This window comes from Lethenteron reissneri, chromosome 26 (assembly GCF_015708825.2).
Source record: "Lethenteron reissneri isolate LAM-NWPU_2019-01 chromosome 26, ASM1570882v1, whole genome shotgun sequence".
Classification (NCBI taxonomy): Eukaryota; Metazoa; Chordata; class Hyperoartia; order Petromyzontiformes; family Petromyzontidae; genus Lethenteron; species Lethenteron reissneri.
The window spans coordinates 25,303,391-25,331,390 of NC_083804.1; the positions used below are offsets into that span (position 1 = coordinate 25,303,391).

At 51.0% G+C, this 28,000-nt stretch overlaps 1 protein-coding gene across 1 annotated transcript in view; it reads left to right on the top strand.

The window, feature by feature from the left end:
* Positions 1 to 28,000, top strand: part of LOC133347979 (26S proteasome regulatory subunit 10B-like) — a 50,853-nt gene continuing 22,853 nt past the window's right edge. The window contains exons 1-5 of the mRNA XM_061560739.1: positions 1 to 14; positions 966 to 979; positions 15,430 to 15,509; positions 16,361 to 16,400; positions 25,806 to 25,858. Coding sequence (XP_061416723.1) covers positions 1 to 14; positions 966 to 979; positions 15,430 to 15,509; positions 16,361 to 16,400; positions 25,806 to 25,858 — 201 coding nt within the window. The remainder of the gene's footprint in view (positions 15 to 965; positions 980 to 15,429; positions 15,510 to 16,360; positions 16,401 to 25,805; positions 25,859 to 28,000) is intronic.

Below are 28,000 nucleotides of genomic sequence, written 5' to 3' on the forward strand. Positions count from 1 at the left end.
ATGCTGTCAGCAACGTAAGTGTTGGTTGAGGCAATGCAAATGAGGTAGTGGTATTAATACATTGACGACGTATTTTGCGAAATGATGTAAAAGATAGAAAATAATAATCGGGGTATTCCTGTATTTGCAAAGTGCAGAACACACTGCCATTATATGTTGTGCCGATTCCCATTAGTGCGAAATAATTGCAGCACTTGGCCTAAAAGCCGATGTAACTTATTAGGGGATATTTTGTGTTTTTGTGCGAATGTTTACGTGCGTATGTTTACGTGCGTATGTTTACGTGCGTCTGTATGAGTATACTTTGGAGAGCAGTCGTGTATGTTGAACTTCTTTCACACCGTATGTAGCCAACCATGTTAATCGGAGGTGCGGTGGAAGGACAACAAAAAGTGTAATGGATTGCGCGCTGCTCTATAATCCTGGCCACCCATGTTCGGTTCCTGCTCATGACCAACTCTGACGAATATCTGAACTGATCCAGAGCCTCCCCTAGGTCGACTCACCCTTAAATGTGTAGCTGGTGCAGTGTGTAAACATCAGCACTGGGAGACAAAGGTAGCCGGGCGTGGTGCTGACCACCCACTCCCTTGTGCGCCATTCCGGCCTTCATAGGTGCTTGCTAAAAAACTTGCCATAACAGTATCTTACAGGCTATTTGGAGAATCTTTGTTCATATATGTGTGCATACCCGTGCATGTCTGTGCCTTATGTTGATGGAGGTTGAGTGGATATTGCTGTTTTCTGTCTGCAGCTACCAGTGCCTCTGCTCTGCAGGATCAATGACATGGAGCAGAGACACCCGGCGCAATCCGGCACTAAGAGACACAAATTCTAGATTTGAAGCTTTCGTGACTGCAAGGATTCATATTCTTAGGTTATTTCGGTAAAGTCACGTAGGTAAAACATTAAAATTAATGAAAGTAAAATAAAATAAAAATCACGACGTTTCAGAGGCAACACAAGTCTCCGTCATCAGGTGGGACCGTCACAGCCAGATTTGCTGCATCAAGTGAGGCAATGATTCAAGATGTAATCCCTTAAAAGCAAGTTGAGGGGGAAGGAGAGGGGGAGGGAGCTTATCAGAATGTGGTAGCCAATGAATGGAACGTATCGGGAGGGAGGGGGGCGGGGCTCAAAGACGGCACGACGTGCCACGTAGAACGCATCGGGAGGGGGCGGGGCCAAAAGAATGCACGACGTGGTACAAGTCGGCGGCGTTGACATGGTTGTGCGCAAGCAACTACTGCTGCACACGCCAACGCATTGGACAGAGAGGGGGAGGGGAGGCCAAAAGAGAGTGTGGTGCAAGTGTACGTGGACATGTGTGTGTACAAGCACCTGTTGATACACATGATAGAAAATAACGAAAATGCCCATGTTTATACCAGTGCTGGCTGAACAATGAAGAGAGTACTGTTAAACACTGGGGATGTTAACACTCGGTAAAGTAAAGTAAAATAGTGCCTGTCAGATAAGATGGTCCAAAAATGTGTAATTAAGTCTTTTTTGCGTGGTTGATAACATCTTTCCAATGATTACTAAGTTTGTACCCATCATCACGGTTTAAATTATGTCTGTGTTTTTATATTTGTATGGCTTCGTGTACAAACCTTTGATGGTAGCCAGGAGGTTTGCAGAGAACCTTGGTCTCGGAAAAGACAATTTCATGAGAGCCCACCGAGTTGTAGCAATGATCGGCAACGGCCAGTGTTCATATAGCACGGATCACTCTGGCAACATGAAGAATCACCAGCGAACACACACGGGCGAGAAACCATTTCAATGCACTGTGTGTGGGAAGGCATTTTCACAGCCATCAGCTCTTCACAATCACCAGAGAACACACACAGGAGAGAAGCCCTTCAAGTGCACTGTGTGTGGGAAGGAATTTGCACGGTTATCACATCTTCACAGACACCAGAGTACACGCACGGATGAGAAGCGCTTCGAGTGCACTGTGTGTGGGAAGGCATTTACACGATCAGGAGATCTTCGCAGACACGAGAAAACACACAGGCAAGAAGTTATTGAAGTGCACTGTGGATGGGGAGGCATTTACACAGTCATATATTCACAATCAGCAGAAAATGTACACGGGTGAGAAGCCATTCAAGTGCACTCTGTGTGGGAAGACATATACACGGTCAACACTTCTACACAATCACCAGAGACAACACACAGGAGTGAAACCTTTCAAGTGCACCAAGTGTGGGAAGGCATTTACAATGTCAGAAAATCTTCACAGGCACCAGAAAACACACAGGTGAGAAGCCATTTAAGTGCACTGTGTGTGGGGAGGCATTTGCATGGTCATCGGTCCGAAACAAGCATCAGAAGATCCACAAAGAGAGGAAGGTGAAATCGAAATGTAAAAGTCAAGGTTGTGCAATGACCTCATCTTTTGTAAAACAACTAGAAGAAATTACCAGCTTCATAACCTGGCCAGGCGTGGAGGTGAAATGTTAAGATGATTTGACTGTTGTGAAAAAAGAGCCAGAAGAACATTCCAGCTTCTCAACCTAGCCAGGAGTGGAGGTAAAATGTGAAGATGATTCAACTCGTGAAAAAAGAAACCGAAAATAATTCAAGCCTCACAAACTGGCAAGGAGTGGAGGTGAAATATGAAGAAGTTTAGACTCCCAAAAGAAAACGTTGAGAAGGCGTCACTGCAGATTTTGACAATTCAATCCAGCCGTATAGCCTGGCAGCTCCTTTGGAACCTAGGTACCTCAAAACGAACAGCACAGATCGCAAAAGATCAGCGAATGCTGCCTTCCGAGATGCTGTCCTGCTCAAAAGCATCGATGGACAAGCTCGCCAAACAAGCTGTATGGAAACACCTCACCCATCACCTTCAGCCAACTGCAAGCAACAAATCCAGCCAACTATCACAATGAGTGGAAGCAGGCCTCAGGGCCATAACATCCAACAAGGCTCTGGGATATGATGGTTTGGGTCCTGAAATCCAAAAGAACCTGGGACTTGGGATAGCAATGGTTTGCAAACCTCTTCACCATCATACACAGGACAGGCAAAGTTCCAAAAGCATGGAAGCCAAAGTCATGGCCATCCTAAAACCTGGAAAGCCGCAATAATTGCCCTCCAGCTACAGGCCAGTATCCCTCTTGTCCACCTCTAAGCTGAGAGTGCTTGCCAAACTTTCCCCCATTATCGGTGAATGTGTGTTTTTTGTCGACTATGCACGAGCATTAACATCAAGTGATTCGTTACATGACGAAGTGTCGCCCTCTGGCGGACATGCGGTACCAGCACCGCCGTATGTTAAGAGGTCTGGTTAACTTGTGAATGCCATTTTACTGCCCTACATTCCTGACAAAAGTCTGAAAAATAAAATATTCAATATTGCTATGAAACTACATTAAATGAAACTAGAAGAATATGGTTTGTCTGAATAGTCATAAAGGTATGTTTTCAGTGACAGCCTGTCCTGCCGGCTGAACTATCAGTTAAAATGTGAGGCAAGTGGCCTGTCTTTTTTTCTCGTCATCACAGATCAAGACAAGGCCACGGACCGACATGTAACGGGAGCTCTTGAGTTTATGGGTTTGGGTGCTAGTCTGTGGTTCTCTCTTGAGTATCTGAGTTTCTAAGTTTATGGGTTTCTGTATGAGTATATTGGATCTGTTTCAGTCTGGGTCTCCATTAATCTGTGGGTCTGTGTCTGGATCTGTATGGGTTAGAGTGAGCTGTTCTGTGGTTACAAGTCACCCTCTGGTGGACATGTGTACTGGACATCTCTGAAAAAGCTTTATAGCGCATTGGATTCCTCCGTATAAATATTCTGATTCTACTACACAATAAACGGGGCTAGTTGCGCTTTTATGTAAATGCACATCTACAACTACTAAAATAACTGTACATGTGAGGATAAATCCTATTCCAATGGTGACTTTGTGTAAAGGCTCTCATAGGCATAAATTCGCAGTGCACACCGGGAGCTGAACACAAACGCCTCAAGGTAGGCATGGGGGAGTCAGAATTAGTTTAGTTCCCCAGCAAAGCCCATTCAGCGAAGACGTTTTTTTCAATAGAGACTTAGCCAGGATAATTCACGTTTATATTGAGGTTTGAGTTGGGGGTTAGGTTTAGAGGGTTGGGTTTAAGGTTAGGGGGTTCGGTTGTGTTGGGGAAGACAAGTGTGGATTATGGGTTAGGTTTAAGAGTAGTACTGGCCACCAAGCGGAGTCACAAAACCATCATGCAAACTCCGGTCATCGCACCAACTTTTGCAAGCCATTGAACAAAGATGGTCACCGCATCGCACGCTTTCAGATTCGCTTCTGCGGCCGTAAGGAATGCTCTTCCAATATTAGGAAGCCACTGGAGCTATGCACTTTTAAATCTAAACTGAAAACTCATTGCTTTAAAGCAGTTTTTTGTGTAAGTTGTCCTTCCCCCGCATCTCCCAATTAGCTCGGCTGTCTATGGTGCGAAAGAAGTTCAACATACAATGTAATGTATAACTTGTAATACTGCATATGGCCACCATTGGGCAGTACGTAGCCATGTACAGGGTGCTTCAATTTTTTTGTTAACACTTATATGGGATTTGAGGTTTTCGTGACTGCAGGGATCCATACTCTTTAGTTCTTTCGGTAAAGTCACGTAGGTATAAATTAAATCACGACGTTTCGGACGCAACAAGCGTCCGTCATTCCCCTTACCCCACACCCCCACCCTCTTATCTCTCCCTGGCTCCTCCCCCCATCTCTTACCTCTATAGCCTCTTGTCACGGCACTCCTTTTGCCCACTTCAGCGATTGGTTCTTGCTGTGATTGCCCCACCTGATGACGAACACTTGTGTTGCGCCCGAAACGTGATTTATTTAATTGTATACCTACGTGACTTTACCGAAAGAACCAAAGAGTACTAACATCGTTTTTAATGGAAAAATAACGGATAATACACTGTAACATGATAACAAATGTATGTTAATAGCTTCAAAAAGTCAAAGAGTCTCCACTTGTTCGACATCATTGTCAACTTCTTGGTTCTTTCGGTAAAGTCACGTAGAAGGGAAATAATAAAAATAAAACATAAAATAATTCTCACGACGTTTCGGCCACAACGCAAGCAGCCGTCCTCAGGTGAAGAACAGGTCTATCGGAAAGACAGCGTCTGAATGAAACACCACCAGGCTTGGAGCGTATATTTAAGCTGGGTTGGAGGGGGAAGAGCGCCTTGACAAAATAATTTGCATATCAAGAGGAATTTAGCATATTTATGGGAAATGCAGATATGGGATTAGTCATTACTTGTGGAATGCGTAGGAGGTGGGCGGGGGGTTTCAAAGTCATAATATGCCCGTGCATTATGCAGGATTAGCAGCATCAAAGGGAGGGAGTAAGGTTAGCATTAATAAAGGGAAGGAATGTTAATAGTATGGAGCTGCAGCGACTAATATGCTTATAGACTATACATTGTAATATTACACTATTATTCTACCCACCCTGCTGTATATTCACTTTACAATTACGATACTATAACCTTATACATTGTATTAAACATTACACTTTTATACTATTTATTATTATACAATCTGCTATACACTATACCATTGACCGTCGCGTGAAAGGTACTAAGAGGAAGCAACGAAATATGTCAATGGGAGAGTGGTGGTAGGAGACTTGCAGCGGAGCAAAGAATCCATTCCCTGCGGAGAATAAAATATATATAGTCAACTAGCGGAAGTACCCGGCTTTGCCCGGTTGAAAAATATATTTCTTAAAAACCTTACATATATACACAGATACTAAGGTATTGTCAAAGCCCGATGGGCTGTTTGTACATTTCTCCACCAACAAATATATAAGAGGCTTTCACAAGTCCAAAAAGTTGTAGAAAGTGTAGGGTAAATAGTTGATGTCAAAATGTTTCCGAAAATTGTGGTCTCCCCCCCCCCCCCCCCCCTCAAAAAATATCTTTACCCCTCGTAGGTATATATACTAACAACACCTTACATACAACAGAGGAAGTGGTATCTATTGACTCTGTAGTAGTATCTACTGACTGTACCTTAGTATCTACTGAGCCAGTAGTAGCTACAGACTGTGTAGTAGTATTTAGTGACTGTAATAACTACTGACCATAGTAGTATTTACTGGGCCTACAGTAGTATCTACCGACTATATACTCGTAACGACTAACTGTATAGTATCTGCTGACTCTCTAGTAGTATCCACTGACTATAGTACTAACTATCTACTCACTCTATAATAGTATCTACTGACTCTAGTAGCTACTCACCGTGGTAATATGTACTGACTGTATAGTAGTACTAGCTGTACTACCCGGCTTCGCCCGGGACTTGTATCCACCACGGCCGGCCGCCTTTGTCTCCCCAGTGGCGATGTTAATACGCCACAGCAGTTACTCGTTTGAGGCAGAGTCGACCTAGGGGAGGTTCAAATAATGGTCACCGGTGGTGGCCGTGAGCGGGAATCGAACTGGGTTCGCCGGGTTGGTAGCGCAGCGTAGCGTTAAGCACTACACCCACCGATCCTCACACACCACACACACACAGACACACGCAGACACACACAGACAGACACACACACAGACAGCACGCTAAGCAGTACACTACCGCTCCCCACACACCACACACGCACACACACAGACACACACACAGACACAGACAGCACGCTAAGCACTACACTACCGTTCCCCCTACACAACACACGCGCGCGCGTCCATAGGTACACATACACGCGCTTGCTGCAGACACACACGACTTTCAGGGAGCGGCAATGCTGCGCAAGGAACGCCTTAGACCTGCAACACATTTGTGTAATGCGAGCATAAACACAAACACAATACACACACACATACATGCAGACACACAGACACACACATAACACACATACATACACACACATACACAGAAACACATACACACATACATAGACACACACATACATACACACAAACACATGCACACGCGTCATACACACATACATACAGACACGCAGACATACACATAAAGACATACAAAAAAACGCACATACATACACACACATACACACAAACACATACACACACATACATACACACATACATACAGACACACAGACATACACATAAACACATACACAAATAGACATGACCCGGCTTCGCCCGGGACTTGGATCCACGATGCCCGGCCGCCTTTGTCTCCCCAGTGACGATGTTCACACACGACAGCAGTTGCGCGTTTGAGGCTGAGTCGACCTAGGGGAGGCCCGGGTCCGTTTCAAATAATCGTCAGCGGTGGTGGGCGTGAGTTGGAATCGAACTGGGGGCGCTCAACCAGCTTAATGACTATTTGTACAAAGAACATATAAAGAATCGATTATAATAAGCAGGCAACAGTCCACATTATAGACTGCCAGTACACGCACTCAGCTTCATAAGCAGGCTAGAGTGTACATGATAGAGTGGCAGTACGCTCGCCGAGCTTAATAAGCAGGCTACAGTCTACATGATAGACTGGCAGTACGCTGACCCAGCTTAATGACTATTTGTACAGTGAACATTTAAGTAATCGATTGTTGGCGCGTTGGGTTTAAAAGTAATATTAATTGCACACATTGTGGTGGGGGTGGAGTGAAGAGTACGAAAAACTTTGATGAATTTACCTCAGAGTGGCGTGGTGGGTGTTGAGGCCTAGTAGCGTGCAGAGCCTGCGGCCTCGCCAAAATTGGGCACCTGGCAGAGGCAGGGTACGGGTGGCGTTCCTTCCCCCCCCCCCCTCAGCGCTCCAACAATACTGTGTAATGACTATTATTTAATTAATTACGGAGCCTATGAAAGTGGCGAAGGCGTGGCTAGCCGTTGGCAGGGGCAACCGCCGTCCAATGAAAGTGCAGCCCTTAGCGAAGGCGTCGCTAGCCGTTGCCAGGTCCAATGAAAGCGGCGAAGGCGTCGCTAGCCGTTGGCAGGGGCAACCGGCGTCCAATGAAAGTGCGTCCGGAGACACACAGACACACAGACAGACAGATAGACAGACAGATTCGCGATTTTATATATATAGATAATATATACTGACTGTAGCAGTATTGACTGACTGTAGTGGTATATACTGACTGTTTTAGTATTTACTATAGCGGTATCTACCAACTCGATAGTATCTACTATCACTACAGCAGTGTATACCGACTGAGGTACCTACTATCACTACAGCAGTGCATACTGCTGTGTTGGTACCTGCTATGATTACAGCAGTGCATACTGCTGTGGTGGTATCTGCTATGATGAGAGGAGTACATATTGTGGTGGTGGTACCTGGTATAACAGCAGTGCATATTGACTGTACTCATCATTCACCCTCACCATTCACCACTCACAACTCACCCTTACCACTCATCCTCACCACTCACCACTCCCACTCACTATTCACCATTCACCCTCACAACTCACCACTCACCAACCTCCCTCACCAATCTCCCTCACCACTCACCCTCACCACTCACTCTCACCACTAACCCTCACCACTAACCCTCACCACTCACTCACCACTCTCCCTCACCACTCACCACTCACTCTCACCATTCACCCTCACCATTCAGCCTCACACCACTCACCGTCACAACCACCACTCACCCTCACCACTCAACTTCACCCTCACTACTCACCATTCATCCTCACCAATCACCACTGACCAATCACCACTCACCACTAACCCTCACCACTCAACCTCACCACTCACCCTCAAAACTAACCACTCTCTCACCACTCAGCACTCACCCTCACCACTCACCCTCACCACTCACCCCTCACCGCTCACCACTCACCCATCACCACTCACAACCGCCACTCACCCTCACCACTCACCCTGACCACTCGCCACTCATCCTCACCAATCACACCCTCACCAATCACACCCTCACCAATCACCACTCACCCGCACTGCTCACCCTCACCACTCACGCTCACCCTCACCACTCACCCCTCACTAATCACCACTCATAACCGCCACTCACCCTCACCACTCACCCTCAACACTCACCCTCACTACTCACCACTCATCCTCACCAATCACACCCTCAACAATCACCACTCACCCTCACCACTCACCCTCACCACTCACTCTCACCACTCACCCTCACAACAACCACTCACCCTCACCGCTCAGCACTCACTACTCACCCTCACCACTAATCCTCACCAATCACACCCTCACCAATCACCACTCACCCTCACCACTTGCCACTCACCCTCACCACTCACCCTCATCATTCACCCTCACCACTCTCCCTCACCAGTCACGCTCACCACTCACCCTCACTACTCACCACTCACCCTCAACACTCACCCTCACCTCTCACCACTCACCCTCACCACTCACCCTCACCACTCACCCTGACCACTCACCACTCATCCTCACCAATCACACCCTCAACAATCACCACTCACGCTCACCACTCACTCTCACCACTAACCCTCACCACTAACCCTCACCACTAACCCTCACCACTCTCACTCACCACTCTCCCTCACCACTCACTCTCACCATTCACCCTCACCATTCAGCCTCACCACTCACCCTCACCACTCACCCTCACCACTCACCGTCACAACCACCACTCACCCTCACCACTCAACTTCACCCTCACTACTCACCATTCATCCTCACCAATCACCACTGACCAATCACCACTCACCACTAACCCTCACCACTCAACCTCACCACTCACCCTCAAAACTAACCACTCTCTCACCACTCAGCACTCACCCTCACCACTCACCCTCACCGCTCACCACTCACCCATCACCACTCACAACCGCCACTCACCCTCACCACTCATCCTCACCCTCAGAACAACCACTCACCCTCACCACTCACCCTGACCACTCACCACTCATCCTCACCAATCACACCCTCACCAATCACACCCTCACCAATCACCACTCACCCGCACTGCTCACCCTCACCACTCATGCTCACCCTCACCACTCACCCCTCACTAATCACCACTCATAACCGCCACTCACCCTCACCACTCACCCTCAACACTCACCCTCACCACTCACCGTCACCACTCACCCTCACTACTCACCACTCATCCTCACCAATCACACCCTCAACAATCACCACTCACCCTCACCACTCACTCTCACCACTCACCCTAACAACAACCACTCACCCTCACCGCTCAGCACTCACCCTCACTACTCACCCTCACCACTCACCACTAATCCTCACCAATCACACCCTCACCAATCACCACTCACCCTCACCACTTGCCACTCACCCTCACCACTCACCCTCACCATTCACCCTCACCACTCTCCCTCACCAGTCACGCTCACCACTCACCCTCAACACTCACCCTCACCTCTCACCACTCACCCTCACCACTCACCCTCACCACTCACCCTGACCACTCACCACTCATCCTCACCAATCACACCCTCACCAATCACCACTCACCCTCACCACTTGCCACTCACGCTCAACACTCACCCTCACCACTCATGCTCACCACTAACCCTCACCACTCACCCTCACCACTCACTAATCACCTCTCACAACCGTCACTCACCCTCACCACTCACTCTTACCACTCACCCTCATCACTCACCCGCACAACAACCACTCACCCTCACTACTCATCCTCACCAATCGCACCCTCATCAATCACCACTCACCCTCACTGCTCACCCTCACCGCTCACCACTCAACCTCACCCTCACCACTCATGCTCACCACTCACCTCTCACTAATCACCACTCACAACTGCCACTCACCCTCCCCACTCACCCTCACCACTCACCCTCACCAATCACCACTCACCCTCACCACTCAACCTCACCATTCACCCTCACCACTCACCCTCACCATTCACCCTCACCACTCTCCCTCACCAGTCACGCTCACCACTCACCCTCAACACTCACCCTCACCTCTCACCACTCACCCTCACCACTCACCCTCACCACTCACCCTGACCACTCACCACTCATCCTCACCAATCACACCCTCACCAATCACCACTCACCCTCACCACTTGCCACTCACGCTCAACACTCACCCTCACCACTCATGCTCACCACTAACCCTCACCACTCACCCTCACCACTCACTAATCACCTCTCACAACCGTCACTCACCCTCACCACTCACTCTTACCACTCACCCTCATCACTCACCCGCACAACAACCACTCACCCTCACTACTCATCCTCACCAATCGCACCCTCATCAATCACCACTCACCCTCACTGCTCACCCTCACCGCTCACCACTCAACCTCACCCTCACCACTCATGCTCACCACTCACCTCTCACTAATCACCACTCACAACTGCCACTCACCCTCCCCACTCACCCTCACCACTCACCCTCACCAATCACCACTCACCCTCACCACTCAACCTCACCATTCACCCTCACCACTCACCCTCACCATTCACCCTCACCACTTTCCCTCACCACTCTCCCTAACCACTCACCCTCACCACTCACCAGTCACGCTCACCACTCACCCTCACTACTCACCACTCACCCTCAACACTCACCCTCACCGCTCACCACTCACCCTCGACACTCACCACTCATCCCAACCAATCACATCCTCACCAATCACCACTCACCCTCACCGCTCACCCTCACCGCTCACCCTCACCACTCCCCCTCACCACTCACGCTCACCCTCACCACTCACCCCTCACTAATCACCACTCACAACCGCCACTCACCCTCACCACTAACCCTCACCACTCACCCTCACCACTCACTAATCACCTCTCACAACCGTCACTCACCCTCACCACTCACTCTTACCACTCACCCTCACCACGCACCCTCACAACAACCACTCACCCTCACAACAACCACTCACCCTCACTACTCACCCTCACCACTCATCCTCACCAATCACACCCTCACCAATCACCACTCACCCTCACTGCTCACCACTCAACCTCACCACTCACGCTCACCCTCACCACTCACCCCTCACTAATCACCACTAACAACCGCCACTCACCCTCCCCACTCACCCTCACCAATCACCACTCACCCTCACCACTTACCACTCACCCTCACCACTCACTACTCACCCTCACCACTCTCCCTCACCACTCCCCCTCACCACTCTCCCTCACCACTCTCCCTCACCACTCACCCTCACCAATCACCACTCACCCTCACCACTTACCACTCACCCTCACCACTCACTACTCTCCCTCACCACTCTCCCTCACCACTCTCCCTCACCACTCTCCCTCACCACTCTCCCTCACCAGTCACGCTCACCACTCACCACTCACGCTCACCACTCACCCTCACTACTCACCCTAACCACTCACCACTCACCCTCAACACTCACCCTCACCAATCATTCTCACCACTCACCCTGACCACTCACCACTCATCCTCACCAATCACACCCTCACCAATCACCACTCACCCTCACTGCTCACCCTCACCGCTCACCCTCACCACTCACCCTAACCGCTCACCCTCACCACTCACCCCTCACTAATCACCACTCACAACCGCCACTCACCCTCACCACTCACCCTCACCACTCACCCTCACTACTCACCACTCATCCTCACCAATCACACTCTCAACAATCACCACTCACCCTCACCACTCACGCTCAACACTCACCCTCACCACTCATGCTCACCACTAACCCTCACCACTCACCCTCATCACTCACTAATCACCTCTCACAACCGTCACTCACCCTCACCACTCACTCTTACCACTCACCCTCACCACTCACCCTCACAACAACCACTCACCCTCACAACAACCACTCACCCTCACTACTCACCCTCACCACTCATCCTCACCAATCACACCCTCACCAATCACCACTCACCCTCACTGCTCACCACTCAACCTCACCCTCACCACTCACGCTCACCCTCACCACTCATCCCTCACTAATCACCACTAACAACCGCCACTCACCCTCCCCACTCACCCTCACCAATCACCACTCACCGTCACCACTCACCCTCACCACTCAACCTCACCCTCACCACTCACCCTCACCACTCACACTCACTCTCCCTCACCACTTTCCCTCACCACTCTCCCTCAACACTTTCCCTCACCACTCTCCCTCACCACTCTCCCTCACCACTCTCCCTCACCACTCTCATGTTAAGGGCGATCCTAAAGGAATCTACAACCTTCGATGATTCCTTTGCGCGATTCAAAGAATCGATTCCTGGCGCATAGGAGGTTTCCATTTTTAATTACAGAGTTTTATTTTCATTCGTATGTTATGTTATAAAGTTTTCAGGAGTTTTTAATTATATTTTAGCCCCGGTCAACGCCGGATATTTCCCATTCGTAGCAGTTTATATCAACTCTATAACCAACTTATATTAAACGGAAATAAGGCGATTCTAAATTAATCTACAACCGTCGATTCCTTTTCGCGATTCAGAGAATCGATTCTTGGCGCGGTCGGGTTTAGAATTTTAATTACACAGTTGTATTTTCATTGGTATGTTATGTTTTAAAGTTTTCAGAAGATTTTAAATGTATTTTTCCCCCGGGCAACGCTGGGTATATCGAGTTTATACCACAAAGTGGTCGCCTGACAGAGTTGCGTGTCGAGGCCTAGTACCGTGCAGAGCCTCCGGCCTCGCCTAGATTGCCCACCCGGCTGAGGCTGGGTGCTGGGGCCGTTACCCCCCCCCCCCCCCGCGCTACAATAATACTGTCTAATCGCTATAATTTTATTATCTACCGACCCTATAATAATAATTGCACACATTGGGGTGGAAGGGGAGTGAAGAGGACGTGAAACTTTGATGAATTTACCTCAGAGTCGCGTGTTAATGCGTGCGCATATTTTTAACGGGAATTAAAAATGGCGTCCACCCCGCAGTGAAGTTGTTGCTACCCGTTGCCAGGGGCAACCGCCGTGGTCCGCGCCGGCCGGCAATATTAAATAAATAAATAAAGGCTTAAATAAATAACTAAAGAGAAATCGCACTAAATCGATAATCGGGCCGATTTAAAGTTTAGAGACGAAAAATCGGAAATGCCTAAGTTTATCGCGGGCCGGGGGCGTGCCCACCTGCAAAATTTAATCTCGGCGAACCCCACGGTCCGAGAGCTAAATCCCCCGGAAGGGAGCGTACGCAGACGGACGGACAGACAGACAGACAAAAAATGAATTATATAGGTTAGATGCCAGTGAGTGGACTGCGGTCTGAAAGTCACCGTAAACGTGAACACAATCAGTTAAGATCCGAAATGGTTTATTATGTCCTTCCAATGATTGCTGAGCCAGAATCCATCTTCTCGGTTGAAATTGTCTCTGTGTTTGAATATGTGGATCGCCTCATGAACGAATCTCTCATGATAGCCAGATGGCTTGCAGAGAACCTCTGTCTTGGAGAAGTCAATATCATGTGAGCCCACTGAATTGTAACAGTGATCTGCCACGGCTGAGGTGTTTGTCCTACCGTGTTTCAGGTCTGCTTTATGTTCACGGATGCGGTCCGAGACATGTCGTTTGGTTTCTCCAATGTAACTGCTACCACAGAGGCAACTTAGTTTGTATACGCCAGGGTACTGTATGTCTGGAACCACATCTTTTACAGACGGGACCAGATCACGGATTTTATGTACTGTGTTGAATCGGACCTGGATCTTGTGTTTAATCAGGATTTTCTAGATCTTTTTTGTAACCCCAGCAATGTAGGGTAAGGTGATGGTCTTGAAAGGCTCCTCAACAGGATCCTTCTTGATGGTTGGAGTGATGGCCTTGCAGATTGTGTAGTCGGAGTAACCATTAGCCTTAAGAGCTTGGCGTACGTGTTTGAGTTCACTGCCAATGTGTTCCTGGTCGGAAATGCATTGGGCTCTATAGTATAGAGTCTTGATGAGGGAATTCTTCTGGGATGGATGGTGGTGGGAATCCGGTTTTAGGTAAGCATCCGTATGGGTGGCTTTCCTGTAGACAGAGTGGCTCATTGAACCATCAGGTCTCCTTTTAATTAGGACACCCAAAAAGAGTAGCTTGCCATCTTTTTCGACTTCCATGGTGAATTTGATGGCTGGGTGTATGGAATTGATGTGGTCGAGAAATTGGTCTAGAGCAGGCCGGCCATGTGGCCAGATGACAAAAGTGTCATCTACGTACCTCTTCCATAAGGTCGGGCGTAGTGGTGATGGTGTTGATGATAATGATGGTTGTGATGATGTTGATGATAATGATGGTGGTGATGATGTTGATGATGACGGTGGTGGTGATGGTGGTGTTGATGATAATGATGGTGATGATGGTGATGGTGTTAATGATAATGATGGTGGTGATGGTGTTGATGATGGTGGTGATGGTGGTGGTGATGGTGGTGTTGATGATGGTTGTGTTAATGATAATGATGGTGTTGATGGTGGTGTTGATGGTGGTGTTGATGATAATGATGGTGGTGATGGTGTCTCTCAGTCCGTGAACAGCTCAAGGATTTGACTAAGCAGTATGACAAGTCCGAGAACGACCTCAAGGCTCTGCAGAGCGTGGGCCAGGTACAGACACAAGGCACTACCACCACTCGCTAAAGGACAGTCATTACTGCCTCGGGAGTCATTGAGTGAATGACCGTGTGGTTATTGAGTGAGTGTATCAAAGCGTGTCACTGAATGAGTGTTTGAGTGAGTGTCTGAGTGTGGCTATTGAGTGTCACAGAGTGTCACTGAATTAGTGTTTGAGTGAGTAACCGAGTGAGTATCTGAGTGTGACTTGAGTGTGTCACAGAGTGTCACTGAATGGGTGTTTTAGTGAGCGAGTGAGCGAGCGAGTGGCTGAGTGGTTATTGAGTGTGTCTATTGAGTGTATTGCAGTGTCACTGAGCGTTTTAGCGAGTGAGTGAATAACCGAGTGTCTGAGTGTGTCTAATGAGTGTGTCACAGTGCGCCACTTAATACGTATTTTAGTGAGTGAGCGAGTGAGTAGCTCAGTGTTTTTGATAGTGTCTATTGAGTGTGTCATTGTCACTGAATGAGTGAGTGCGTGCCTGATTTTGACTATTGAGTATGTTACAGAGTCACTGAATTAGTGTTTGAGTGAGTGAGTAACCGAGTGAGTATCTGAGTGTGACTATTGAGTGTGTCACAGTGTCACTGAATGAGTGTTTTAGTGAGTGAGTGAATAACCGAGTGTCTGAGTGTGTCTACTGAGTGTGTCACAGAGTGCCACTTAATAAGTATTTTAGTGAGTGAGCGAGCGAGTAGCTGAGTGTGTCTATTGAGTGTCTATTGAGTTTGTCCCAGTGTCACTGAATGAGTTTTTTAGCGAGTGAGTGAATAACCGAGTGGCTGAGTGTGACTATTGATTGTTTCACGTTGCGGGTGTTTCACCAACTGTTTTTGTGTTGCAGAATGTGGGAGAGGTTCTCAAACAGCTCACTGAGGACAAATGTAAGAACTGGCTCTGGAAATTACACATTCCTATGGCAGGGCCCAGTCTGTGGAGACCAACTCCAACAGATGGTGGTGATGGCAATTGTGGTGGTCATGATGGTGGTGATTGTGGTTGTGGGGAGCGGAAGTGTTGCGGTTAGAGCGCTGCACTACGAACCCGGCGACCCGAGCTCGATTCCTGCTCACAGCTAACACCAGTGACGATTATCTGATCAGGTCCTGAGCCTCCCCGAGGTCGACTCAGCCTCAAATGAGTACCTTGTGCGATGTGTAAACATCGCCACAAGGGGAGGCAATGGCGGCCGGGTGTGATGCTGGCCACCCACCCCCTCGTGTGCCGTGTCGGCCTACATAGGTGCTCGCTAACAGCACCTGCCCCAATAGTCTATTAATGCTATACGGGGGATCTTTATCTTTGGTGGTCGCGATGTTACTGTGTGTCATGCCTCTTGCTGCCTCTCCATGTCTGTGTAATTTGGGTAGCACTGCTCGGTAATTTAAACCCCCCCGCCACCTCCTCGGTGGTTGATTGTTGGTAATGCTGTGGTGGCTGTGAGCAATGCCAATCCGTTGATGCCCTCATGGCGATCACAGCCGCCACAGTGGCCAACGTGGGCTCTGGACTGGCGCGAGGGGCTTGTGACCCCTCCACCTTAAATTTAATTACCACTAAAACTACAAATAAAATATATCAACCGTTTCCCATTATGAGATGTCTGTAAGTTGCCGGGTCGTGGGTGTCCCCTTCACTGCTGAATCTCGGAAGGCGCGAGCGGTTCAGCGTCAATTTTATTTAGAGAGGTGTAGTAGCGACGTTTTTATGAAGACATCGTTACCACAGAGAACCGTAGCAACACGACCGCCGTACTCTACGATAGCTGGCGCCATACTGTGCCACACAACCCTCCATAATGGCCTTGTGGGGAGCCTTGGTACCGATAAAGTTATTTTATTTTAGTTTTAATTGGAATAAAAATCGATGACATACACAAACGCTGTCGGGAGATGGAGCAGTATTGCCTGGACCTCTGGATTACAAGAGGGTCCGGTGGATTGGTTCTTGCTCCTTGATGTGTGGACAGTCCTGCACACAGGGCAGGAAACTTACAAACAACAGGGAGTGGCTCTGCTTCTGAACAAAAGAATGAAGGGGGTTTGGGAGTGTGGAGGTGAGGTGTGGGAAGCTGTGAGTCCAAAGTGACTGTGGGCTTGCCTCCCCATCACCAGGATTTTAAGAATGGTGGTGGTGATTGGTTTACACCCCTAATGAAGATGAACATCATTGGAGGGATGTAGGCAAAGCTGATGAGTCGCATGCCTTCGATGACCTGTCACAGGTGCTAGCTAAAGTGGCTCTCGGGATAGTGACTATCAGGTGACTTCAATGCCTGTTTAGGATGCAGGTGATTGGAATGCATGGGCCAAATCAGCTCAATAACAACGGTAGGAGGCTGTTAGACTTCTGTGCAGCTTATAGGTTTGTAATCACCAACACGTTCCAGCATTGGCACATCCACACAACTACATGGATGCATGCCGGGTCTAAGCAAGAACATCTGCTGGACTAGATAGTGATACGAGAATTCGGGCCCATGTCTTTAACACCAGGATCTATCGTGATGCTGCTCTGCCCATTGACCATCAGCTTGCCATCTGGAAAATGCACCTGCCATTCTTCTACTCCGGTGGTAGGTGTCCATTTAGGACCCCATTCAAACCCAAAGTGACGTGCTCTCAGCTAGCTGATGAAAGTTGCAAGCGAGAATTTCATCATCGCTTGCAGCTGGGGTTGACATGCTTCCCCCTTCCTGATGCCGAGGGGAAATGGGTGAGGTTCAGGACTGTGGCTCATGCAGATTCTATTGGATTCATGAAGTACGTGGTCCAGACCTCCCCAGAGACCCTGGCTAACAAGAAATGTTCTGGCTAGCTGAGAAAAAGCAGTGTACCCGCTCCCACCATCTACAGGATCTCACATCAGAGAATGAGGAGGCTCAATGTGGCCTTTGCTTGGAGGTTCGGAGAGCCGTGTAGTCCTGTAAGGATAGAGTGGTGGTCACGGATTGTTATGGAGATGGAAAGTGCTTCAGTAGCTCGCGGTCACAAATCACTCTTTAATTCCATTAGCACCACACCTATCATGATCCTTAAGGATTTGCTGAGCAATTCTATGAGTAACTTGGGGGAAGGGAAATCCCTCAGCCCAGATAATATCGAGGCAAGGTAGGGATAACCCTGTGCTGGGACTGCTGTTTCCGCAAATATTGGAGATATTTGTCTACCATTATTTGGGGAAGTACAAAGAGCAATTTAGAGCCTGAGACCAGGTAAAGTGTCGGCCAGAGATGATCTCCCAAGTGAACCGCTGAGGGAGGGTGGCGTTTGTGTGCAGACTCTCCTATGTAATATCAATACAGCTGTCTGGACCACAGGATGGGTTCTGCAGATTGGAAGGATGCCCTGGTCGGCCCCCTCTTTAAGAAGGGGCACCACACAGACTGTAAAAACTCCAGGGGCATTTCCCTCCTCGGTGTGACGGGAATGGTCCTGGCAAGGATTATTTAACATCGCCTTGCCAGGCACGCTGAGGAGAGGCTTGCGGAGCCCCAATGTGGTTTCAGGCCAGGGCGGACTTGCACGCACGCCATTTTATGTGTCCGTCTGCTACAGCAGAGGTGAACGGAATATCAACAGGACCAGCATTTCCGCTTTATTAACCTGATCAAGGCCTATGATACCATCATAAGGCCAGGGCTCTAGATTCTCGTGCTGTTGGAGTCCCTAACTCTCTGCTCACAATCTGTAAGGGCCTTCATGATGGTTGGCAGGCATGGATAAAGCTGTGTAGCCTGGAGTCAGAGCCATTCCCTATTCACCTTGGGGTGTGACAGGGATGTACTCTGTCCCATGTTCTATTGAACATCATCTTTGACTATGTACCAGAGGAATTTCCATCTGGTACATATGTAGTATTCTTGAATAAGACAGAGACGTCGTAGAGGCCACACGCTTTTATTCCAATAACACTAGTCCTCAGGACTCACTGGGGGAACAGCCCAACCACACAACCTAGGGAGGTACAGCCTCCGGCTCTATTCTCATTACTCTCCTTCCCTAGCCTACAGCTACTCAATTACTCTCCTTCCCTAGCCTACAGCTAGTCAGCCCACTCAGTCCCAGCGGGGCGGCATCCTCGAGGCTTGGGGTCCAGGATCTCCGGCCGCACCTCCTTCAGCTTCTGGTGAGATGGCCCCCCTCCGCTCTCCAGGAGCCATCTTATATCCCTTCTCTCTGAGGGGCGGGGGTGTCTCGGGGCCCTGGCTCTCGCCAGCCCCCTCCCCTCAGAGTGGTTCCAACCACCTCTCGTCCCTGCCGGTCCAGACCGGTCCAGACCGGTACGTACCTCTCCCCTAGCTTGTGTGACCTGTGTGACCTGTGTCAACCTTGGTGTCAACCTTGACCACCACATCCCCCCCCCCCCCTATACAGCACGCAGCCGTCCCGGCTGCATCACTATCCACATCCCAACCCTAACTCGCGAAACAGGAATTCTGAACACAACAAGAACAATGTGTGAGCCTCAACACAACAATAACAACAACAGAACAACAAACACAACTATCCCCAATAATTTACCCCAACCCCCCTGTACACAAAACACTGCAGACACACCACACCAACGAACAAGGTGACTCGAACACCCAGGCCCCGCGAGGAGGCAGTGTATCTGCGACAGGTCTCAGGAGAACCTGAGACCCTTCGAACGAGTCCGTGTGGCGGGTCCATCGCCAGAGGCCAGCGTTTCTTGCGGAGGGTCAGGAGGGGCCAGATGACGGGCGTCCGGCACATCCCGAGGCCCCGGGGACAAAGCCCGCGAGTCGTCTTCCTGCTGGACAGGCGGCCGGCTCGGTTCCCGCTCCTCTGGTGAGGCCACCCGAAGTGGACTCACACCTGCAGCATCCGAAAGAGTGGCAGGGGGTTTCAGAACAACAAGGGGATCACGAGGCCCCTCCCCCAACCTGCCGAACACATCACGCGGCCGGCCCCTGCGAGATGAAGGTGTGTGAGTACGTGGTGCGACATAGGGCTTCAGGCGCGAGGGGTGCACATACCAAGAACGCCGTCCGCACGCGACCCTAACACACTGGTCCCGAACGACCCGAACAATGTCGACCGGCCCCCGCCAGGGCTGCAGCAATTTCGATGACGTTGACAGCGGCACCTGCGGGCAGTGCAGCCACGTCTTATCCCCTACCGCCCATTTATACACTGTAACCCGGTGATCATACAGACGCTCGTTGGCTCGTTGCCTTGCCCTGGAATTTTCCTGCGCGGCCACCCTTGAACTGAGAGTGTTCGGAGAGTTTCGAGCGAGACGCCGCCGTCTGGACCCGAAATTGCACCTCCATGGGGGGGTCGACATCCCTGCCGTACATTAAGTAGAAGGGCGAATAGCCCGTGGCCGCGTGAGGCGCCAACCTATATGCGGCCAGAACTCCGGGAATCCTCAGGTCCCAATCCAACTGTGTGTCGTCTACCTGATGACACAACATAGAGGTAATGGTCCGGTGTAGACGTTCGACCATACCATCGGTCTGCGGGTGGTAGAGGGAAAGTTCTTTCCCTGGTCGGTTAGCAGCCGTTCCGGGGCGCCCTTATCCAGGACGTAGCCCTGGAGAAACGCCTCCGCAATGGCTGCCGCCGACTGGTTGGGGAGGGGCCAGGCCATAGGCCAACGGGTGAAATATTCAACCCCAACCAGCAGGTACTTATTACCCCGAGCGGTGACAGGGAAGGGACCCAGAATGTCAAGAGCCACCAACTCGTTAACCCGGGACACCTGAATGGACTGAAGGGGTGGGCAAGCCGCCCTAGCCGGGTGTTTCCGCCGCGCACACTGCGTGCAACTATTCAAAAGGTCGGCGACATCGTGCGCCATTCTCGGCCAAAAAAAATCCAATTGCAGTGTAGCGAGCGTTTTGTGAATACCCAAATGCAGGATGCGTTCGTGCGCCGCCCACACGGCCCTGCCCCGCAGAGCGGTGGGGACGACGATTTTGTAACGCCCCGAGCTGGCGTCCCATGACATGAGGAGACCCTCCCGCAACCTGACAGTACCTACCCTTTCCTGACAATCTCCCCCTCTCTCCGCACGACGGCGTAACCTGAGGAGGGAATTGTCTTCCATCTGGAACCGTCCCCATTCGTCCAGAGGCAGATCGAGGAGCGAGTCGCGAGCGACCAACACCTGCGAGTCCCCCTCGGCGACAGGTTCCCCATCGACCACCCCTGCTGTCGCCGCCAAGGGAGAAGCCGAAGCGGTACTCGTGGCCGATTTGCATCTCCCCGAGCCCATAAAACACGTGCACCCATCACCCCGAGGAAGCCGTGACAAGCCATCCGCGTTTGAATGTTGTGTCCCCTTCCGGTACACAACCATGAACGTGTAGTCCTGTAGGACCTCAAGCCAACGTGACAGCTGGCCGGACGGCTGGTCTATTTTCAACGCATACTGTAGCGCGGCATGATCGGAACGAACTGTAAAATGCCTACCATACAGGTACGGTCGATATTGTTGAACAAACACGACAATAGCGAGCAGTTCACGGCGGGTGACGCAATAACGTTGTTCTGCCGGAGACAGGACTCTACTGCCGTAGGCAATGACCCGTTCGACCCCGTTGACAACCTGCGAAAGCACCACGCCGATGCCGGTATTTCTGGCATCGGTGTCCAGGATGAAGGGCAACGTGAAATCGGGATAGCATAAGGGAGGAGCTCGGACAAGGGCATCGCGAAGCGCCCTGAACGCCCTGTCTTCCTCTTCCCCCCAATGGAATTTAGCCCCCTTAGCCGTCAGAGCATGAAGGGGTTTGGCGATCGTCGCAAACTCCTCAACAAACCGGCTGTAATAGGAAGCAAAGCCTATAAAGCTGCGGACTTCCCCCACAGACGTTGGCGTAGGCCACGTTCTTACACAGTCAGTTTTTGCAGGATCGGTGGCTATACCCGTAGAACTGACAACGTGGCCGAGGTACCGCACCGATTCACGCAACAGGAAACATTTCTGAGGCTTAAATTTAAGGTTAGTCGATCGCACTCTGAGAAATACAGCCCGCAGTCTGTCCAGATGTTCCTCAAACGTACGGCTGAAAATAATCACGTCGTCCAGATATATAAGACAAGAGTCCCACTGCAGGCCAGCGAGGACCAGTTCCATCAATCTCTGGAACGTCGCTGGAGCTGAGTGCAATCCCATGGGCAACCGATTGAACTGATAAAGGCCCTGTGGCGTACGGAACGCGGTCTTAGGTTTGGAAGCCTCATCCAAGGGCAGTTGCCAAAACTCCGACAAAAGGTCCAAGGTTGAAAAATACCGCGCCACCGCCAAGGCATCGAGCGACTCGTCCATGCGAGGGAGCGGATACGCGTCCGCCAGCGAAACCTTGTTAAGCTTCCGAAAATCCACACAAAACCTCAAACTGCCATCATGTTTTTTAACAAGCACAATCGGCGCACCCCATGGGCTGTTGGAGGGAGCCACAATGTCTGCGGCAAGCATGTCATTCACTGCCAACGGACATGTTCCTTCTCTGCCGGACTCAATCGGAACGCATTTTGCCGAATGGGGGCGAAATCCCCCGTATCAATGTGGTGTTTAAATAGATTAGTGCACCCAACATCGAATTTGTGTTTGCTAAAAACATCGGGAAATTTACGAAGCAACATGCGCAGCTTTAATCTTTGTGACTCGGAAAAATTTTCAGCCCCTGAACAGAGAGCATCCATCCATACCTCATCGACACCCCCCTGTGTCCCGGACGCCGGCGCCTCACCGACATGAGCCGCGACGGAGTCAGTGTGCAGCGGCAGCGATGCATGTGCAATCACAGCCACTCGGTGCACGACCTTCGTCCGCAACCCCGCATTCAGCAATAGAATGAAGGGCTGTCCATCTCTAGGCACAAGCGTTTGTGCACCCACCAGGTCCAACGCTTGCTCGGTCGTATTGGAAGGAGACAACAAAACCCCCGACGTAGCGTCTTCCTCCAGTGGTTTGCGTAACTGAAGCGGTATTAGCATCTGCGCACCCGGCGGAATCCGCACGGTTTCAGACGCCATAGCCGGAACAGTCGCGCAAGCCGTGCGCAGCCGGTTTGGTGAGGGCAGAAATGCCATCCGGCGGCCCGAAGGAAGCTCGATGCAGCCTTTGTCAATTAAAATTTTGATGGGCATCCTCCCCAAGAAGTCCGTACCCAACAAACAGGGAACGGCCAAGGCATCGGAAACCAAAACGGGACCAGATAATTTAATGTCGCCAATACAAATTTGTGCAGTTATTTGGCCAATAATCCCCAGGGAACCCCCATTCGCCCCAAAACAAGGGACGGAGAACGGGGCGAGTGCCTGACATCTCTTTGGTAACACGTTGTATATGAGGTCGGAAATTATAGTAGCCGAAGCCCCCGTATCGACCAACAATCGAAATTGAATCCCCTCAATATCCCCGAGAATAACCGACGAGCCCGTCGCCGTGGCCACGACCCTGTGGGTCAACTCGGACCACTGAACCGCGCGAAGTGGCCCCCGAACATCAGCCCCGTTCCGCTCCCCACCCCTCAACGCAACGCGATTTAGTGGCGCGCCGATTCGTGGTGTATGAGATGCGGGCAGGCACCATGTGCGTGAGGTGTCGCGACATGCCTGGGGTTCTTGTGGAGCGGCCGGCGGATGGGCGGACGATGGTGGACGACCCGGAGCCCGGCGCCGGGGTGCTGGACAACCCGATGCCAGGTGACCCAGCTGGCCACAGTTGTAGCACGTGACGCGAGCCCACGCCCGCGGGGATCCGTGTCTCCGCCGGGGTTCCCCTTGGCGAGGCCGGTCGGCCCCCCTCCAACTGGCGGCCCGCTGCGACGCGAAGGCCTGGGTATCCGGGACCTCGTCAACTCTTGCAGCGGCGCACGCCGCCACCTGCCCATCCCGCTGGAGGAGCAACTCTGTGTGCAGGTAATGTGCCGCCCCCAGCGAGGAAAGGTTAGCTTCGTCGACTAGCCTACAGCTAGTCAGCCCACTCAGTCCCAGCGGGGCGGCATCCAGGATCTCCGGCCGCACCTCCTTCAGCTTCTGGTGAGATGGCCCCCCCCCTGCTCTTCGGGAGCCGTCTTATATCCCTTCTCTCTGAGGGGCGGGGGTGTCTCGGGGCCCTGGCTCTCGCCAGCCCCCTCCCCTCAGAGCGGTTCCAACCACCTCTCGTCTCTGCCGGTCCGGACCGGTCCAGACCGGTACGTACCTCTCCCCTAGCTTGTGTGACCTGTGTGACCTGTGTCAACCTTGGTGTCAACCTTGACCACCACACATATACAATGGGAGGCTGATCGATGCCCGGGTAAAGAGATGGCTCCCTATTAATTAACCATGTTACGTATGCTGATGATCTGTTGAGTCATCTTCCTGGTTCTTTCGGTAAAGTCACGTAGAAGGAAAATAATAATAAAATAATACGTGGCTTTACCGAAAGAACCAAGAATATGAATCCCTGCAGTCACGAAAGCTTTAAATCGAAAAGATCTGTTGATTATTGCTCACTCTGAGAAGGAGTTGGAGGCGCTGCTGTTGAACCTGGGGCCTTACCATCAGCCCCACCAAAACATAGCACTTGGCTGGGTGTTTTATACATTATCAAATACTCCCATCCCCATAACTCCCCATGAGTGGATGGGGCAGTTGTGGAGAGAGTGGAGTAGTTCCCGTACCTGGGCAGTGTGCTTATGACCAAATCTGGTTTGGCAACGGAGGTCTCACTCGGAATTCGTCTGGTGACATCTCTTCATTGGCTGCGTAACGCTGTGTGAAAGTTACCTGGCCTGTCGCTCCACATGAAGCTTCGGGTCTTTTCGGCCATTGTTATGCCCTCCCTTCTCTATGCTCGCGAAGCATTGAGACTTCTCCGTCAGAATCAGAATCTTTATTTAGACTGGAGGAATGGAACCTCTGCGCCGGTTTGAAACATTCAGGCTGGCCTGCCTACGATCCACCCTGGGTTTAACCCAGATGGAGGACGAAGGAGCAATACTCAGAAGAACGAGCAGAACTCCAGACGGCGGAAACGCAAGAAATTGGCTTAGTGGGAAGCATCTGTCGGTCATCTCAGTCGGTCAACCCATGTGGCACCTGGGTCCTGTCCTGTGACCTCCTGTCGGCGAGCCTTTGACACTGCACGTGGCCGGAAAGGGCACCTGGCCTGGCACAAGCACCGTGGTGATGATGTCACCACCACCTAGTGGTGTTGTTGTGGTGTATATGTGTATGTCTGTGAGTGAGAATGCCGGCCTGTATGTGTGTCCCAGGTATTGTGATGTTCATGATATTGACAATGATTTCTCTCCCTCTGTGTCTCAGTTATCGTGAAGGCTACCAATGGGCCTCGCTATGTGGTCGGATGTCGCAGACAGGTGACTATAAAACTATACATTATATTAATTTTACTAGGTAAGGCCCACTGAGCTATGTAGCTGTATTTAGAAGTGACTTGGCTATCACAAATGATAGCTCAACGAAGTGGATTATCACGTGGACATTTATAGCAGCCAAATACCCTTAAACGCGTGACGTTGATTCTAAATGTGGACGGAAAAACTGGAGGACCCGGAGAAAAATCCATGTGACCACGGGGTGAGAGAGACGCAGACTCCAAATATACAGCAGCAAGCATTGTCGGGGTTGTGATCGAACCCATGTCCTCCTGCATACCAGGCGAGGTAGTCAACATCTCGCCACCGCGGGACAGAGCACTCCACATGTGCTGTGTGTCCCCTGTGTGGCTCGTGTGTTCTTTGTATCTCTGTGTGTGCTGTATGTCTCCTTGTGTGCTGTGTGTCCCCGTGCGTGCTGTGTGTGCTTTGTGTCCCCATGTGTGCTGTGTGTCCCATGTGTGCTGTGTGTCCCGTGTAGGCTGTATCCCATGTGTGCTGTGTGTCCCGTGTAGGCTGTGTCCTATGTGTGCTGTGTGTCCCCGTGCGTGCTGTGTGTGCTTTGTGTCCCCATGTGTGCTGTGTGTCCCATGTGTGCTGTGTGTCCCATGTGTGCTGTGTGTCCCGTGTAGGCTGTGTCCCATGTGTGCTGTGTGTCCCGTGTAGGCTGTGTCCCGTGTGTGCTGTGTGTCCCATGTGTGCTGTGTGTCCCGTGTAGGCTGTGTGTGCTGTGTGTCCCGTGTAGGCTGTGTCCCATGTGTGCTGTGTGTCCCCGTGCGTGCTGTGTGTGCTTTGTGTCCCCATGTGTGCTGTGTGTCCGTGTAGACTGTGTCCCATGTGTGTTGTGTGTCCCATGTGTGCTGTGTGTCCCGTGTAGGCGGTGTCTCATGTGTGCTGTGTCCTCGTGCGTGATGTGTGTGCGTTGTGTCCCCATGTGTGCTGTGTGTCCCGTGTAGGCTGTGTCCCATGTGTGCTGTGTGTCCCGTGTAGGCTGTGTCCCATGTGTGCTGTGTGTCCCGTGTGTGCTGTGTGTCCCGTGTAGGCTGTGTCCCATGTGTGCTGTGTGTCCCGTGTAGGCTGTGTCCCATGTGTGCTGTGTGTCCCGTGTGTGCTGTGTGTCCCGTGTGTGCTGTGTCCCATGTGTGCTGTGTGTCCCGTGTAGGCTGTGTCCCATGTGTGCTGTGTGTCCTGTGTGTGCTGTGTGTCTCGTGTGTACTTTGTGTCCCGTGTGTGCTGTGTGTCCCGTGTGTGCTGTGTGTCCCATGTGTGCTGTGTGTCCCGTGTGTGCTGTGTGTCTCGTGTGTACTGTGTGTCCCGTGTGTGCTGTGTGTCCCGTGTGTGCTGTGTGTCCCATGTGTGCTGTGTGTCCCGTGTAGGCTGTGTGTGCTGTGTGTCCCGTGTAGGCTGTGTCCCATGTGTGCTGTGTGTCCCGTGTAGGCTGTGTCCCATGTGTGCTGTGTGTCCCGTGTGTGCTGTGTGTCTCGTGTGTACTGTGTGTCCCGTGTAGGCTGTGTCCCGTGTGTGCTGTGCGTCCCGTGTAGACTGTGTGTGCTGTGTGTCCCGTGTAGGCTATGTGTGCTGTGTGTCCCGTGTAGGCTGTGTCCCATGTGTGCTGTGTCCCGTGTAGGCTGTGTCCCATGTGTGCTGTGTGTACCGTGTAGGCTGTGTGTGCTGTGTGTACCGTGTAGGCTGTGTGTACTGTGTGTCCCGTGTAGGCTGTGTGTGCTGCGTGTCCCGTGTAGCGTGTGTGTGCTGTGTGTCCCGTGTAGGCTATGTGTGCTGTGTGTCCCGTGTAGGCTGTGTCCCATGTGTGCTGTGTGTCCCGTGTAGGCTGTGTGTGCTGTGTGTCCCGTGTAGGCTGTGTGTGCTGTGTGTCCCGTGTATGCTGTGTGTGCTGTGTGTGCTGTGTGTCCCGTGTAGGCTGTGTGTGCTGTGTGTCCCGTGTAGGCTGTGTGTCCCGTGTAGGCTGTGTGTGCTGTGTGTCCCGTGTAGGCTGTGTGTGCTGTGTGTCCCGTGTATGCTGTGTGTGCTGTGTGTCCCGTGTAGGCTGTGTGTGCTGTGTGTCCCGTGTATGCTGTGTGTGCTGTGTGTCCCGTGTAGGCTGTGTGTCCCGTGTGTGCTGTG